Source organism: Xyrauchen texanus, chromosome 6, assembly GCF_025860055.1.
Source record: "Xyrauchen texanus isolate HMW12.3.18 chromosome 6, RBS_HiC_50CHRs, whole genome shotgun sequence".
Lineage (NCBI taxonomy): Eukaryota > Metazoa > Chordata > Actinopteri > Cypriniformes > Catostomidae > Xyrauchen > Xyrauchen texanus.
In genome coordinates, this window is record NC_068281.1 from 48650516 (window position 1) to 48667020 (window position 16505).

The window sequence follows — 16505 nt, forward strand, 5'->3', positions numbered from 1 at the left end:
GTGTGAATGCAGCTTTAAGCGGCTGACCAATCACAACAGACTGGGCTTTTCGGTAAAGAGGGGCTTTAAAGAGACATGAGCTAAAACAGCGTTTCATACAGCAGGTGAAATGAGGTGCTGCAGCAATAATGTGGTTTTTGAACATTTAAAGCATGTAAACCTATTCAAGTAACTCCCCAAAATAAAATTATAAACCTGAAAATGTACATAATATGGGCTCTTAAAAGGAAATCATAATTTATTCCTATTTATTTTTGGATTTCTATGTTTGAAGTTAAATATGTAAAAATGACTTCTCAAGGTGTATGAATCAAACATGCAGGAGAAAAAAGCATACCTTAAAAAATGATGACAATTAATCATGAAAGCCCATAACGAGACAATTAATCGTCACAGCCCGAAAACAGACAATTAATCTTCATAATCGCAATTGTTTGTTTGACAATTAATCGTCAGCTAAATTTAATTATCGTGACAGCCATAGTTGTCTCTGTAAAACTTATTTGATTCCAATGTCAGGTCAGAAAAATTGTCTGTCTTTGTGTTCACTCCAAATCTGAGTTTTTCCAAATTTTAAGGCAAACTGGTTTCTTAATTTTTCAGTTAAACCAACAATAAATTTTTAGTGTACCCTATTTGGGTGTTAACCTGTAACTGTAAATGTATTGAATGTCATGCCATTGTTGCAGTTCATTTTCATGAATTTTGCATTGATAGAATGTAACGCGGGATCAATACAAGACAGTTTATCACCAACATATTTTAATTTATGTAAATACTTTTCCTTTATATCATTCTGAATCTTGCACACAGAATGATAAAATAGTTGCTCTGTGCCTACAAAGTGGAGTTTTAAAAATGATGTAATTAAAGATGGGAACACACACAAACTCTTTTGGTGAACGAGTCATAGTTAGATGTGAAAGTGAAACTAAACAGGCATTTGAGTTGAGAATTGAGATGTTAAAGTGGAAATTTAGATAAAAAATAAAATTGGTATGTTCCTCACCCACTCCTATTATATCACTTCTAAAGACATAGATTAAACCAATTAATTAATTAAATTAATTAATTAATTTAACCAATTAAATTAATGTGATTTTTGGAGCTACAAATGTCTGATCACCATTCACTTGCATTGTATGGACCTACAGAGCTAATCTTCATTTGTGTTCAGCTGAAGAAAGAGATGGGATCTGGGATGACATGAGGGTGAGTAAATGATGGGAGAATTTAAATTTTTGGGTGAACTAACCCTTTAAATCAAACACCGATCACATGGCAATAATGACGTAAAGTACAGCAGATCCATATTCTCATACAGTTTTAATGTTTTCATCACATAAGAACAAAAAAGGTCCAACAAATTCAGACCTCAAAATTTGTATAGAACTTTTTTTTTTTTTTACACGTCATTACACATACAGTAAAAAGAAAAAGTCAAATTTTCAAAGTCCAGTAAGCCTACTGAACACGTTGCACTTATCAAGTATATGTAGTCATCTTAAAACAAGGACATCCATTAAAGTTTGGACTCTTACAAAAGTGCATCTGAATTCAACTGAACGCAAAACTGGTCTACACTGTACATACGGTATTACACAAAGCGTTTGTGGAGCACGACACGTCAGTGACTCATGTTGACTCCTGATAGGAATTGTGTAGCCAAACATATCAATTTCTTTCATTTGATTCTGACAAAGTAAGCCATATACAGACTTGAGCAGGCAGTAAACATTAATAACATAAATATACAAGTAAATGTGGATGGACAGCAAAAACAATTTGAAGTTGGGAGTGATCACAACTCGTCTTGCTATTAATGAGCAAAACATGAGTTTATTTTTTCTTGTTCTGATTTTGCATATATTGATCATCTCTTTCATACTTCATGTCACTCAGTGGTTGGTGTGTTACTAAGGTGATCTATGACGCGCATGACAGGTCGGTGATGAAGTTTCAGACGTTTCCTGCTGCCGTCCAGGTTCTTCTCATTTCAGCTCTATCTGGTTGGCCATTTGTTCCATTTATAATGTTCATACACATTTTTTCATCCACAATAAAATGCAAGACTGTTTACAAGAGGAATAGCAAAACATGAATGACATACAAAACGTTTGATTTATATTAAACATTAAATGTCATAAATATCCTCAAACTTTGAATAACTTTATCTAGAACAAACAGCATTTTTATTTATTGTATTTATTAAATTTTTTGGACTGACGGTACAGTGCAATGCAAAAAACTTGTATTGTTGACTGGGCTGAGATGGTTTGGGTGTGTTGTTAGCTGCTGTGCACACTCACACTGTGATTCTGAAAGAGAAAAACAAACTGTAAGTTAATGAGCACTTTCACCTCAAATCATACTCATGCACTGTATCAACTGACAAACACACCAGCTTGCTTTAGCAGCTCTCGTTTAATACAATTTGGTTGAAATATCTCAAAATAAATACAGAAGGAGCCAATAATAGAAATAGAAATGATTTATTTCTTTATTTAGATTGAAACTTATAATAAACGCAACACTGGAGCAAATTAATTTGTGTTTTATAAATCCACGTGTGTAATAATGAACTAACTAAAATTGCCCAAACTAAATATTTGAAATTAATATCTGAAAAGGAAAGTCTGAAAAATCTGATAGTACAAGATTATGTACTAGTTATATACCAAGTGAAGTGCCATCAAGTTGTATGAGTTAGTGAAAAGCAATAAGCATGCATGTGTAGTACAAAATTAAAATAGGAAAGTTCCATTTACTTAAACTTGGCAGTTTATTGACTTAAAAAACTGATGTAAGTGATTGCCTCAAATTCTTTGAGTTTCAGTTTCAAGTTTTATTGGTCACATAGATAACTATAAACAGTACGACATGTAGGGAAATTCTTGGTATGACTTTTCTCCCCACAGTTTATGATAAAATTATATTTATATATATAGATATAGAGTAGAAATGGAAGTTAAAAAAACACAATAAAATAGGAGAAAGAAGAAATATACTGTATGTACAAAGTATGCATATGAATAACAAATAGTGCATAATGACAGATGTAGAGGTGGTAGCAGCAACAGTTTGACTGGCAATATGTGCATTGCGCAAGGTAAAGTGCAATTGTGCAGTAATGTTGACCTGCAACAGGCTGATGTTATAGAGGTGATGTTGTAGATGTATAATAATGATAATATAATAATATGATAATGCAGAATGTAATATTGCTTCAAGTATGTGGTGTTGCATAGTGATCATAGTCCTGGTGTTGTCCTTGGTTCAGGACACGGATGGCCTGGGGGATGAAGCTCCTTCTCATTCTCTCGGTTTTGGCCATCAGGGAGTGGAAGCATTTCCCTGACCGCAACAAAGAGAAGAGTCCATTATTAGGATGGCCTTTCATGAACTTCCTGGCTTTGGTCCAGCATCGTTTGCTGTAGATGGACTGCAGGTCAGGGAGTTTGATGGGCTCAGCTATCTTGTTTTGTTCAGTTTCTGCATCACCAGGCTGTGATGTTTCCTGTCAGGATGCTCTCAATCGTGCAGGTGTAATTTTAGCACAATAAGGGGCTTTTCCACTGCATGGTACAACTCGACTCAACTCGACTCTGCTCGCTTTTTTGGTACTTGATACTTTTTTAGTACCACCTTCCAAGGTTCCAAGTGAGCCGAGCCGATACTAAACGTGACGTCAAAATCCTGCAGATCACTGATTGTTCAGGTAGAATTGTCACTACGAGCATCACAGGATGTCCAACACGCGACATCAACCCACTAGTTTTAAAGTTAGTAACAGCGATAGCAGTATCATTTGTTCAAGCGACTTTCGAATTGAGAAAAAAGAAATGGCTGTGCGCAAAACCACCCCGTGGTGCATACGGTCCACTCGTTAGCGATGAGCGAAACAAAAAAGTCTCTCAGGAAGTGTATCAGCTGTTGGCCGCACACGGCTACCACCGGACCTACCAACAGTGTAGGGAAAAGTACAAAAAACCTTAAAAGTGCCTACAGAACCATCAAGGAAAGGTGGAAGTGGTTCGACCAAATGGACGCTATCTAAACCGGCGAGCAATGGGAGGGAGAGTGCCATGGACTGCCGTTGATCCACGATGGAGGATGGTACGTTTTTTTTATGTTAACTCTATACTCTGCTTGAAAGCTTCACTTTATTTAGTTGACCAGCTACTGGATGCTTGCTTCTAAAACAACCATACCAATTTAACTGTTACACTTGTGTAAAATCACCATGCAACAACTGGTTTATGCAGCACAATGAGCTAGTAGCTAACAGCTAGCAGGTGTGTTACTGTTTTGGTCAGTTTGTGTCATGTTTAAGATGATATCATGGCAGTAGAGGCGGCGCAACTATGACGATCAACCTATAATCCCACCCATGTTGAGGTGGCACTAAATTGTAGTGGAAATGCAAGCTCAGACAAGTTGAGGCGAGTCGAACCATAACGTGCAGTGGAAAAGTGCCAATAGAGGGCAGTTTAAAGTCGTTTAAGTGCCTGAGGTGGTAAAGACACTGACGGGCCTTCTTCACCATGGTGCTAATGTGGCAGGTCCATGATAGATCGTGTGAGATGTGTATGCCAAGATAACGGAAACGTTCCACTCTCTCCACTGTGGCCCCGTTGATCATAATGGGGTGGTAGTTCCTATCCTGCTTTGTGCTGAAGTCCACTATCAGCTCCTTTGTCTTGCTGATATTCAAAAGGAGGTTGTTCTCCTGGCACCAGTCCTCCATGCCTTTGATCTCCTGCAGATAGGCCCTCTCGTAGTTATCAGAGATCAGACCCACCACAACAGAGTTCTGCTCGGTAAGTAAGTATGATATTGATACATACTAAGTGGCATGTTTTTTTTTGTTTTTGTTATTTTAATACTCTGGAACCTGCTTATTTATTTCATTATTTTGCATAATCGAAACCATGAGAATTAGGTAATAAACGTTTAAATGAGCTTTTCTCTTTGTATTGTTCTTGTATACAGCTTATCTTTGTTTTTCATCTCTGTAACAAAATAAAAATAAATCCTGTTGATAGCTGTAAGGTCAGCAGAGCGCAAAATTTTACTCCCCAGCATACTTTGTTATATTTGCATATAATGCTGGAATAGTGGATTGCATTTATATCTGTTACCTTGGTCTGAACATGACCCCTGTTTTATGGAATTAAATAGAAGTGAATTATCACTACTTTATGAGCAGTTTTCAACTAAATTTATTGTATTCTATATAAAAAAAAATTGTATTTCTTCAGTTGCATTCAGTATGAGTTTACATCCAAAAAGCAACATAACATTTTTGGCATTGGTGTGTAAAAACATGAAATATACACTATTTATTCTATAGGGATATAAGGAAATTAATTCATTTGACATTCCTCTCGGAGAAACGCATAAAGGATCGAACATGTACAACATGTACAGTTGTGGGATTAAAACAAAAAAAAATCTATTATTAATTACTTATTTACTTATTAAAAGTGAAATGTAATTGGTTTTACTGTACACAATGCATATGTCTACACACTCATGTTTTAGTTGTGAGGGGTTCAAGAGAAGATTTCAGTAGATTTGTCCTTATTAATAATCCCATAAGTAATTCACAACAACGGGTGTGCTCACAAAACTGAAGCAAAGTAGTGTTTATTTTGCGGTAATAGAATCTCCTGTAAAAAGTTCACAGGAAGTTTACAGGAAGCAGAAGTGTGTCAGAGATCAAACGAATGCTTGTTTGGATTGTGCTTCTCCCAGCGGTGAAGAGCAGAGAAAGAGCGTGCTCACAGGCTGCAGCGAGCGTTTGTCACAGTCTCAAGACAATGTGTTTGCACACACTCACAGGACGATGGGTTTTGTTTACTTACTGTTTCTAATATACCTGCATCCATGTGTCACTCGTGGGTAATATCAGAGCGATCTTAAGAATAATCTCTACTGCCATAAATGGCTTTTATTCTTACTTCAGTGCAAGTAAACTTCAGAGATAATGTCAAAAATCTGAGTGATATAAGACTATAGGCTTTCTAACTGGGTTATTTGTTTAGTCCTCAGTGAATACTGATAAAACATTCACCCAAGTGAATCACATGCATCAGTTTTCATGTCACATCACTGTCATCAGTGTGTTGGATGGTTTGTGGACAAAAAGAAGCCAGAATAAAGGAATAATTTGTCACCCCCCTCCATAATAAATGTATTATTTTGAGATTTGTTAAACCAGCAGAGAAGGCTTTGCTGGTCCTTAGAGTTTGCAACTGATATGGCGGTGTGTGATTGTGTTTTTGGTTGTAGAGTGAGGTGTGTGTTCCTCTGAGAGCTGATTAGGTTGAGTTTTACCCATCATGCTGTTGTCAGGTCAGTGGGAATGCTAGGACTCCTCACTGAGCTCATGTTTTAAGGGGGAACGGTCAGGGCAGACTGTCTGTCACAGTTTTAGCAATGAGCTCAACCATATAAATAAAACATCTCTGCATCTTTCCATCCTCATGACCCCTGACCTTTCTGACTGAGCTGAGAGAACTGCAGTGTCAAGAACTGACAATCCAAAGAACCTTCACTTTCTGGCAAATGTTCCACAAGAAGTAAACAAACAAATACATTTAGATTTTCATTGGAGGGTTTGTATTTGTGTAAGTCTTTCATAACCCTCCATGACCCAGAACAAAGTTTTTTCGTTGATGTTAGTGATGTAAACCCCATGTATCAACTGGAAAACTAAAAGTGCCACAATAGTCATCAAGACTAGAGAGATGTTTTTGCTGTTATGGACTTGAGCTAAAGATGCAAAAGTGTCATACCATGTTTGTAAGATATTATTAGAGAGTTGCGTCTTTACTATTTAAAGTAGATAGGGATGTACTTTCAATGAATTGAAACTACCTACCTTGGGCACTCCATCATGCATGCCACATCTACAGCTATCCATATGTCCTCTCCCATTTGGCATTGTGGATAGCATTCTTTGACTTCTAGGGCTGGGTATTGATACAGGTTTCCAATTCTTTTGGGTATATTTCAGTTATGACATCCACTTTGCTAACATAATGTATAAAAGGGCATTCTCTCTCAGCTAATGCTGTTAGATATAAAGGAGACGTTATAACATAGTACATTGAGAAAATAACAATTTAATGGTTTTGATTTCATTATAAAATTGCATAATTCACATTTAATGTCTAAACCTGCTGGGCATTATTGAATGCCGCACCTCCGCCAGTGCTTTCAATTGTCCAGCTTACCGGTCATCAGCCGGGAGCCACTTATCACGAATGTTTGCACCATAGAACATCTCCTGGTGGTGGGGCAGTGGGTCAGGGATGTCTCCCTGCCACCCCCTGCAGCTGGACACCGGATCCTTTCAATTGCCTCTCAGTCTTGCTTTCCTATCAAGATATTCCTCCATTCCAATCAAGACATACCATTCATCCATGAGCAGATTTACCCTATGTCTAAGGCCTCTTCTCTGCCTACCACCTATCCTTAAACTAATCCTCCAACAGATTAATTAGGAGAGTGTTGTGAGAGGTGAACCTTAAAACTGCATCTGCCGCCCCTCCAATACCTATTGTAGGTGTTCATAACATCTTTGGTATCTAAACCAAGCAGTAAAGAAAGCAATGAAACCATAAACCTCATAAACACTCACCTTACTTTAAATTCTCAGGGGGTAATTCACTAAGAATGCATTGCACCTGGTAAAAGCGCTGAGCATTTGCACCCGATTCACTGAATTTCAACAATTTCCTTTTCCTGTAACAAGTTACATTTGCAAACAAAATGCTTGATTTGTCACATTGTATTATGAACACATCAATGGAGCTGAGGGAGTAATCAAACACAATCACTTAAACCGTCCTCTTTCTGATGCAGTGCTGAAAACCAAATCATTTAAGTGAATCAGTTCTCTCGGGAGCTGTGGGCCCCTGGGCTTCAGCCCGTTTAAGCTTGTGTGTTAATGCTTAAAGGGACTTGTGTGTTAGTCCCTTTAAGGCTCTGCCCTCATAGCCTTAAAGGGACTTTGCCATCTATTTTGAAGTGACATATGTAATTAATTGCAGCTGTTTATCACTTTATTTAAATTCTGTTATATAATATGTATTTTCATAAATTTAAAATGTATAAATGTGTTCAATTTAATGTTGCCACTCTTTATGTTTAATGCTTACGAAAATAACCAGGTTTTTACAGTAGTAATACTGTAGTAAATATTAACCATGTTTAGTTGGAAACCATGGTTTTGATACAATTGTTATATGGTTACTACAGTAATACTGTAAAACCATGGCTAATATTCATAAGGGAATGTCACACTAATTAAATATACAACTATCAGGCGATATTGTTAAGGTTTGCATTCAGAACTGATTGCAGATTAAAATGATATTTATAAAAGAAAAATTGTTCTTTAAATAGCTTGATGTAGTTAGCGACTTATTGTTAGTAGCTTGTAGTGCAGCAAACTACTTTTTAAAAGAGTAGCATGACTGAGGTATAGCCACTTTAAGTTACGAGTAGCTAGTTTGGAAAGCTACAGTTTCAAAGCAGCTACACCTACACTGGGCGCTATCTAATTTACATAGAAGGGAGGCATATTTACATGGAAATAAAATGACAATGACTTCATTTAAATACTAAAGACACAGCGCTATTTCAGCAGTGATTCCTCTGCTTAAACTAGATTGTGTGTGGGTAGTGAATAAGACTTGAAATACAGCGCACAAAAGTGGCTCAACTGTTTAGTCACCACTCAGTAGGCTACATTTCTTTGAATACTAGTTCCTCAAGTCAACCATGTACACTTTAATTATCAACAGTGCTTATGTTTGTTGGGGAATAACTTTTGATGCAATTCTATGTGCATGCAGTTCTTCTCACAGTGCAATAACGCACTATACTGTGCACTATGTTGCATACTGTATATCAGAGTCTTGCACATAGGTGGGTACCCGATGGGTGAACTACTATTATGTTTGATTTAATGGGTGGAAAACTATTTACATTGTCATTTGCGATGCGGGTGTGGGTCAATAGGCTCAGGCATACTGCGGGTGAAATATTTTCTTTTAGATGTAAAATAATTTTCATCTTTCTCATCTTTATTCTGTTAATTGTCACCACAACCATATACAGACAAGCAGACTGACACAGAATGAGAATGGAAAGAAATTTCTTAATGTGCAACTTTGCACATTGCGTTCAGATTGTGGGCTCATCTGCTTGCCTGTATATAAAATGCATCATCAATAGGGTGCACACTGAACTTGGTCAATATTTTAGTACATTAAGCCACGTTGGAGCATTTTAGTCTTTTTTTCTTAAATGCTCCAACACAGAGTGCCTAATTTTTGTTTGATTGCTTGTGACATGAGCAAAACATTTTTGTCTACCTGATGTACAGTAGTATATTTATTTTAATGCGAGTGCGGTTCGGATTGCGGTCTTTAAGTTAAACGGTTCGGGTCAGGTACAGAACTAAATTAGTGCTGCTGTCGGATAATGGGTCGGGTGTTCTGTTTAGTACACAGTAATCAGAAAACCCGCGGGTGCTGGTTTTCAAAACAGGACCAGTGCAGGACACTGCTGCATAGGTTTTCTGTATTTTGTGGATATTGTGTACTGTTTTCTAATTAACAGTTTGTGTTGATTCATACAATTATCAAAGACAAGCAAAACATATTCACCCCTCCACCTCCCAATCCCCAACCCCACCCTGACCCACAACAAGCATCCCTGTATACAAAAAATAAAATAAAAATGTGTGTATATATATATATATATATATATATATATATATATATATATATATATATATATATATATATATAGGTGAATTCAAGCCATTTTTTGTTTTAATCTTGATGATTACGACTTACAGCTCATGGGAATCAAATATCCAGTATCTCAAAATATTAGAATAATGAATTTATAATACAGAAATGTCAACCTTCTGAAAAGTATATTAATTTATGCACTCAATACATGGTTGGGGCTCCTTTTGCATGAATTACTGCATTAATGTGGCATAGCATAGAGGCAATCAGCATGTGGCATTGCTGAGATATTATAGAAGTCTGTAATTTTTGGGTCTGGTGTCTCTCATTTTCCTCTTGACAATACCCCAAAGATTCTCTGTGGGGTTCAGGTCAGGCGAGTTGGCTGGCCAATCAAACACAGTAATACCATGGTCAGCAAACCAGTTACTAGTAGTTTTGGCACTGTGGGCAGGTACCAAGTCCTGCTGGAAAAGGAAATCAGCATCTCCATAAAGCTTGTCAGCAGATGGAAGCATGAAGAGGTCTAAAATCTCCTGGTAGATGGATGCATTGACTTTTGACTTGAGAAAACACAGTGGACCAACACTAGCAGATGACATAGCACCCCAAATCATCACTGACTGAAAACTTCACACTAGACTTGGACTTCACGCAACTTGGATTCTGTGCCTCTCAACTCTTCCTCCAGACTCTGGGACCTTGATTTCCAAATGAAATACAAAATTTACTTTCATCTGATAAGAGGACTTTGGACCACTGAGCAATAATTATTTGCAGTAATTTGTGCAAAAGGAGCCCCGACCAAGTATTGAGTGCATAAATTAACATACTTTTCAGAAGGTCGACATTTCTTAATTATAAATACTTTATTCTAGTATTTTGAGGTACTGGATTTTTGATTTCCATCAGCTGTAAGCCGTAATCATCGAGATTAAAACAAAAAAAGGCATGATATTCTTCACTTGATTTGTAATAAATCTAGAATTTATGAAAGTTCCTCTTTTTGAATGAATGTTTTCCATAATATTCAATTTTTTTAAGATGCACCTGTATATAATAATCACACACATTTAAAATTATACTTCTCTCTCCACTTATCCCCCTGAGAGCCCTCCAAGAATGCCAAATAGCTGCCCCATTTCCCATCAAATTAATCCCAATTTCCCAACCTTCTACATAACACTTCCTCGAAAGCCGCCACCCTCCCCATCTCCGTGCACCACTCTTGAAATGAGGGCGCTCCAGCTGACTTTTATCCCCTTAAAACAACCTGTCTGCTGATCATAACACTGTTTTGGACCCAATTTTGTCATTATGTTTTTATCCCCTATTCTGATGACCGCCCCATCGCCTAAAATACGGAGTCTGGGGCAAAATGAAATTTGAGTGCCCAATATGTCACACATAAAACTCTGAACCTTCAACCAAAATGTTTGGATCTTCGCACACCACCAAAAAACATGGTTTGTGTCTCCATCTTCTGATTGGCATCACCAGCAGGTGAGTGTGTCTTTAAGACCAAGCCTACTCAATATAGAGGTGGTCCAATAGAATAGATGTAAAATCTTGAATTCCATAAGGCTTGTTTTTAGAATCCTAAACCACATTCCCAAATTTAAATCTTGCTCCCAAAATCTCTTGATAGAAGTTAAAGCTCCATCCCCTAGACTCTGAATTAGCAGGGAGTAATACACTGATGCCTCATGACATTTTTCAAAAGCAGTAATCACCATTCCCAGAGTATCTGCTGCTTTAGGGAGGTGTATGCTACTCTAAAAAATATTACATAGCAGGTGGCGCAGCTGTAAATACCTAAAGAACTGAGATCTGGAAATCCCAAAATGCTGAACCACATTTTCAAAAGTTCTCAACATTTAAGTCACAGAGTGTATTAACCTCCCTCACAATCCAATCTGACCAGCAGAAAGGGGATTTCTTAATACATAATTTTGGGTTCTGCCATATGCTTGAGGTAACATTTAAATAAAAGTCTGAATTAAACACTCTGGACACTTTTGTCCATACCAAGTGCAAATGCGAGATAATGGGGTGTAACTTAACTTCTCCGATTAGTTTGATACAAAAGGCTTTGCAATGGAGAAATAGGGGTAAGTACTTCCTGTTCGATACAAAACCAGGGAAAGATACACTCAGGTGGAAGCGACCAATGAGCCAAATGTCTGCGACCAAATGCATAATAATAAAAACAAAATCTTGGGTAGGCCTAGCCCACCTTTGTCAATCGGCCTATGCATTTTTCTGAAATGTAATATGGGATGTTTACCTGCTCACATCACTATTAAAGGGTCAGAATGAACACAAATTTGCTGGGAATAAAATACCCAAATACTTAATGCCTTGTTTGGACCACTGGAAGGTGCCTGGCTTAAAAGCCATTACCAGGCAGTATGCAGTCAGAGCCAAAGCTTTGGATCTAGACCAATTAACTCCGTATCCTGAGAACTTAGAAAAGGAATAACAATTCTGTGGAGGCAAGGAATAGATCTAGTAGGGTCGGAGACGAATAATAAAATATCTGCGTAAAGCAAAAGCTTATGTGCCCTGCCGGGTGCCCATATCCAGAGAAAACTAATCTGAAATTAATCCATTTGTTTTTACTGCCTCTACCGGGTGTCTATAAAGTAACTTAATCCAACCAATAAAAGTATTCCCGAACCATATTCTACCACATAAAACACCTTTTCGGTGTCAAGTGTGATTGCAGCGACCAGAGTCTGATCATTTGCCACTGACCACATGATATTTATGAAATGCCTAAATTTATCAGAAGAGATATGGCCCCAAATAAACCCCACCTGATCTAGATTTATAAGAGATGTCATAACTTTACTTAATCATTTAGCCAACATTTTTGACAATATTTTTACATCTAGCTGGATCAGGAAAATTGGACGGTGACTAGGGCTGGGCGATATGGAGCAAAAAATATATCTCGATATATTTTGCTATATCTCGATATACGATATATATCTCGATATCTTTACAGGAAAAAAAACCCCCAAAAACAAATATACCAAACACCGTCTTTTTTTATTAAAGTGCAAAGAGGTAGGCAGTTCACGTAAGAACAAAGTGCTTCTTATTATTTAACTGTAAAATAAAGAAAGAAATACATATTGCCTTTTCATTCAAAAATGAAACAACTCAACTCAAGGTAGGCAGTGCATATATAAGAACAAAGTGCTTCTGCGACATTTAAGAAAAAAAAATCCCTGATTACATAAATAATAATAATTTAACTGTAAATTAAAACAAATAATACATATTGCCTTTTCATTCAAAAATAAAACATCTCAAGCTCATCTTTGCATTAACTCTGTTGTAGCCATCAACAAATAGCCAAAAAACAAGTTTGTGTAACTCGTTTACATTTTGAGCAAGGAATACCAATCTGTCTACTGTGTCAGGCTTAAGTGCAGCCCTTTGACAAGTAACTATATTTTCACTGCAGCTGAAGATCCTTTCAGAAGGACTGCTAGTGGCAGGCACACAGAGGTCCACCGCTATATGAAATGCCACGGACTCTGTGATGTTACACCACCTTGATGGTGTTAAAGATTTGTGGAGTGTTATCTGTGTAGTGTTTGGAGTGTTACCAGAGCTAGTGGGTTTAGTGGCCGGGATCCTTAGTCTGGTGCCCTCCTCATATGTGAGCTTGTGCCTTGTCTGTAAATGGTGGAAAAGGTTTGTGGTGCTAGAAGCTTTGGTTGGCACCAACTTTCGGCATTCACGGCAGTAGACATCTGTCTGCTGTTCATCCGACGCCTTAAAATCGAAGTATCTCCATATAATGCAGCCAGTTGTCCTTTTTTTTTTAGACGAGTTCTGCCTCCGGGCTGGTTGCGGGCGACGCCATGTTGAATGAGACAACACGCGAAGGGAGGGGGACCAAAAGCAAGGAGGTGGGGGCGAGCGGAGGCGGGAGCGAGCACAGCACAGAGAAAGCAAACGAGCAAAGTGGCGAAATCAGAATTGAATATAAACAATATATCGATATATACGATATGTCAAAATTCATATCGTGTTTAAAAAATATCTCGATATATTTTAGATATCGAGATATTGACCACCCCTAACGGTAACTCTTACACTCGCTAGGATCTTTGTCCTTTTTAACAATCAGACTGATGCGTCATGGTTGTCAGAAGCATTCCAAACTCTGCGGCAAAGCCATCTGACCCTAGATCCTTTCCTGTAGGCAAGGCCTTAATTACCTCGTCAAGCTCCTCCAAGGTTAACTCAGAATCAAGAGAATTTTTTCGCTCAGCCATACATTTAGGAACTTCTAATTGTTCCAACTATAAATATTGATATTTTGTGGAACTATAGAGATCATGATAGAATTCTTTAAAAGCATTATTAATATCAATGGCCGAGGTAAATATTTCACCACCAGCAGATTTCACTGAGGGAATGGTAGAAAAAGACTCTCTGTTTTATATATCTAGACGGAAGTTTTCCTGCCTTGTCCCCCAACTCAAAGTATGACTGACCACCTTCCATGACAAAATAGTATTATATCTGTATTTCAATAGGGTCAATTCTCTAAGGTCATCAAACGACATTCGACGCTTTTGCTCTGCCTCTGCACCTTTAATATTCCCTTCCAACTCCAGAGTTCTCGTGCTTTGGATTTTTTTGTGAAAGCGACATACTGTATGATCCGGCCTCTAAGAACTGCCTTAGGTGCCTCCCAAGCCACACCCACAGAGGATACTGAGGACCAGTTGGTCCCCATATAAATATTGATTTCAGCCTTTAACATTTATTGGAATTCAGGATTTTGCAAAAGGGATACATTAAAGCACCAATTATCTGATTTCCTTTTCTCTATATGTGGCAACACCTCTAAACACACCAGGGCTTGATCTGAGCAGGGGTGGAAAGAGTACTGAACAATAATACTCAAGTAAAAGTACTGTTACTTCTTAAAAAATTTTGTTTGAGTAGAGTAAAAGCACCTGTTCTAAAAACGAATCAAGTAAGAGTAAAAGAGTAGCTCATTTAAAAGTACTCATGAGTAGTGAGTATTGAGGACTCAGTTGTAAAACTATGCCCCTTTATAATAAAAACTCTATGCAACAATTTAAAAATGTAACACACATCCTGTAATTTACATTCCCTTCTATGGCTGTTTGCCAGAAAGAATAATAAAAAAAAGTATTTTATAGGTATTTGTGATTGACAAATTTTAAAATACATCACTTATCTATGATACTGTAAACACTACATGAATCTGATTTAAAAAATAAAAGGGCGACATGAGTACAGAAATGAAAAGATAAAAAAAATATTTTCAATATCATAATGAATGACACAATTACATTAAAATAAGTTTATGTGTAGGGTCTAAATGTTCTATAATGTCAACTGAGAAAGTTATTGTTCCACATAAAACATTTTCAAAACAATGTATGGAACGGGAAAAAAAATTAAAACAATAAACAAGCAGGATCACTTGGTGCATCATGTCCCGCACAATAAAGGCGGTAGAGCATTTGTTTGGTACAGGGGCCATATTTGGCTTTAAAGGAATAATTCAAACAAAAATGAAAATTCTCTCATCATTTAGTCACCCTTATGCCATCCCGAATGTGTATGATTTTCTTCAGCAGAACACAAATGATGATTTTTAGAAGAATATCTCATCTCTTTTGGTCCATGCAATGAAAGTGAATGGGTGCAAAACTTTTGAAGCTCCAAAAATCTCATAAATCAGCATAAAAGTAGCCTAATCCATGTGACACCAGTGGTTCCATGTCTTCAGAAGAGATATGATAGGTTGGGTGAGAAAAATATCAATATTTAAGTCCATTTTGACTAAAATTCTCCTCCCTGCTCAGTCAATCTACACTTTAACTTTCACTTTCTTCTACTTTTGTTTTTGGTGATTCACATTCTTCATGCATATTGACATCTACTGGAGAGGGAGAAGAATTTCTAGCAAAAATGGACTTAAATATTGATCTGTTTCTCAACCACACCTATCTTATCACTTCTGAAGTCATGGATTTAACCATGGAGTCATTTGGATTACTTTATGCTGCCTTTATGTGCTTTTTGAGCATAAAAATTTGGCATTCATTCATTTGTATTGTATGGATCTACAGAGCTGAAATTTTCTTCTGAAAATCTTAATTTGTGTTCTGAAGAACACGTTCTTGGTACACGCATGAATACGCTGTTGTCAGCAGTCTCAGATCGGTTTAAATTAGAGGTCTGCCGGGTCTGTGTCAGATTTTCAAGTATGTCTTTGTGTTAGGGTTTGTAATTTATTTGACACAAATTTTTAATGTTCTGAACATGTTCAGGTTGCAAAGAGGTGACTTACTATGCCTTGTTTGTTTGAATATTTTTTTTTTTTAATTTAAAATCAATGTATGTAATTGTATAAGATTATTATTTTTTTATTTGTTTAGGGCCTCAGAAATTGTAAACCCGCCACTGGTAAAGGCACAGTCACATTTACCTTAGCATGGCAAAATTCTGCAGGTGAGGATGGTGTGGGCAGACATTGAGCCTGTGTGAAATCAGCCAAAAATAAATGCCAAGCAGCCTCTTTTTAATGCTGCACTTTATACTCTGGGACAGTGAAGTGAAAAAGAAACTCGCTGCTTGAATGATATCCTTGTCCATTGTGAATATTCAGAGTAGATGTGAAAGAAGCACCGGCCAGTACACAGAGGTCACTGCCAAACCAATAACTTC

General features: G+C 37.2%; 1 protein-coding gene across 4 annotated transcripts in view; it reads right to left on the bottom strand.

The window, feature by feature from the left end:
- Window positions 1-1313: 1313 nt before the first annotated feature.
- The window catches only part of LOC127644620 (zinc finger protein 521), a 201369-nt gene continuing 186177 nt past the window's right edge, over window positions 1314-16505 (bottom strand). For all 4 annotated transcript variants that reach the window (XM_052127884.1, XM_052127886.1, XM_052127883.1 and 1 more), the window contains one exon: window positions 1314-2318. In XM_052127884.1, coding sequence (XP_051983844.1) covers window positions 2289-2318 — 30 coding nt within the window. In that variant the 3' untranslated portion in view covers window positions 1314-2288. The remainder of the gene's footprint in view (window positions 2319-16505) is intronic.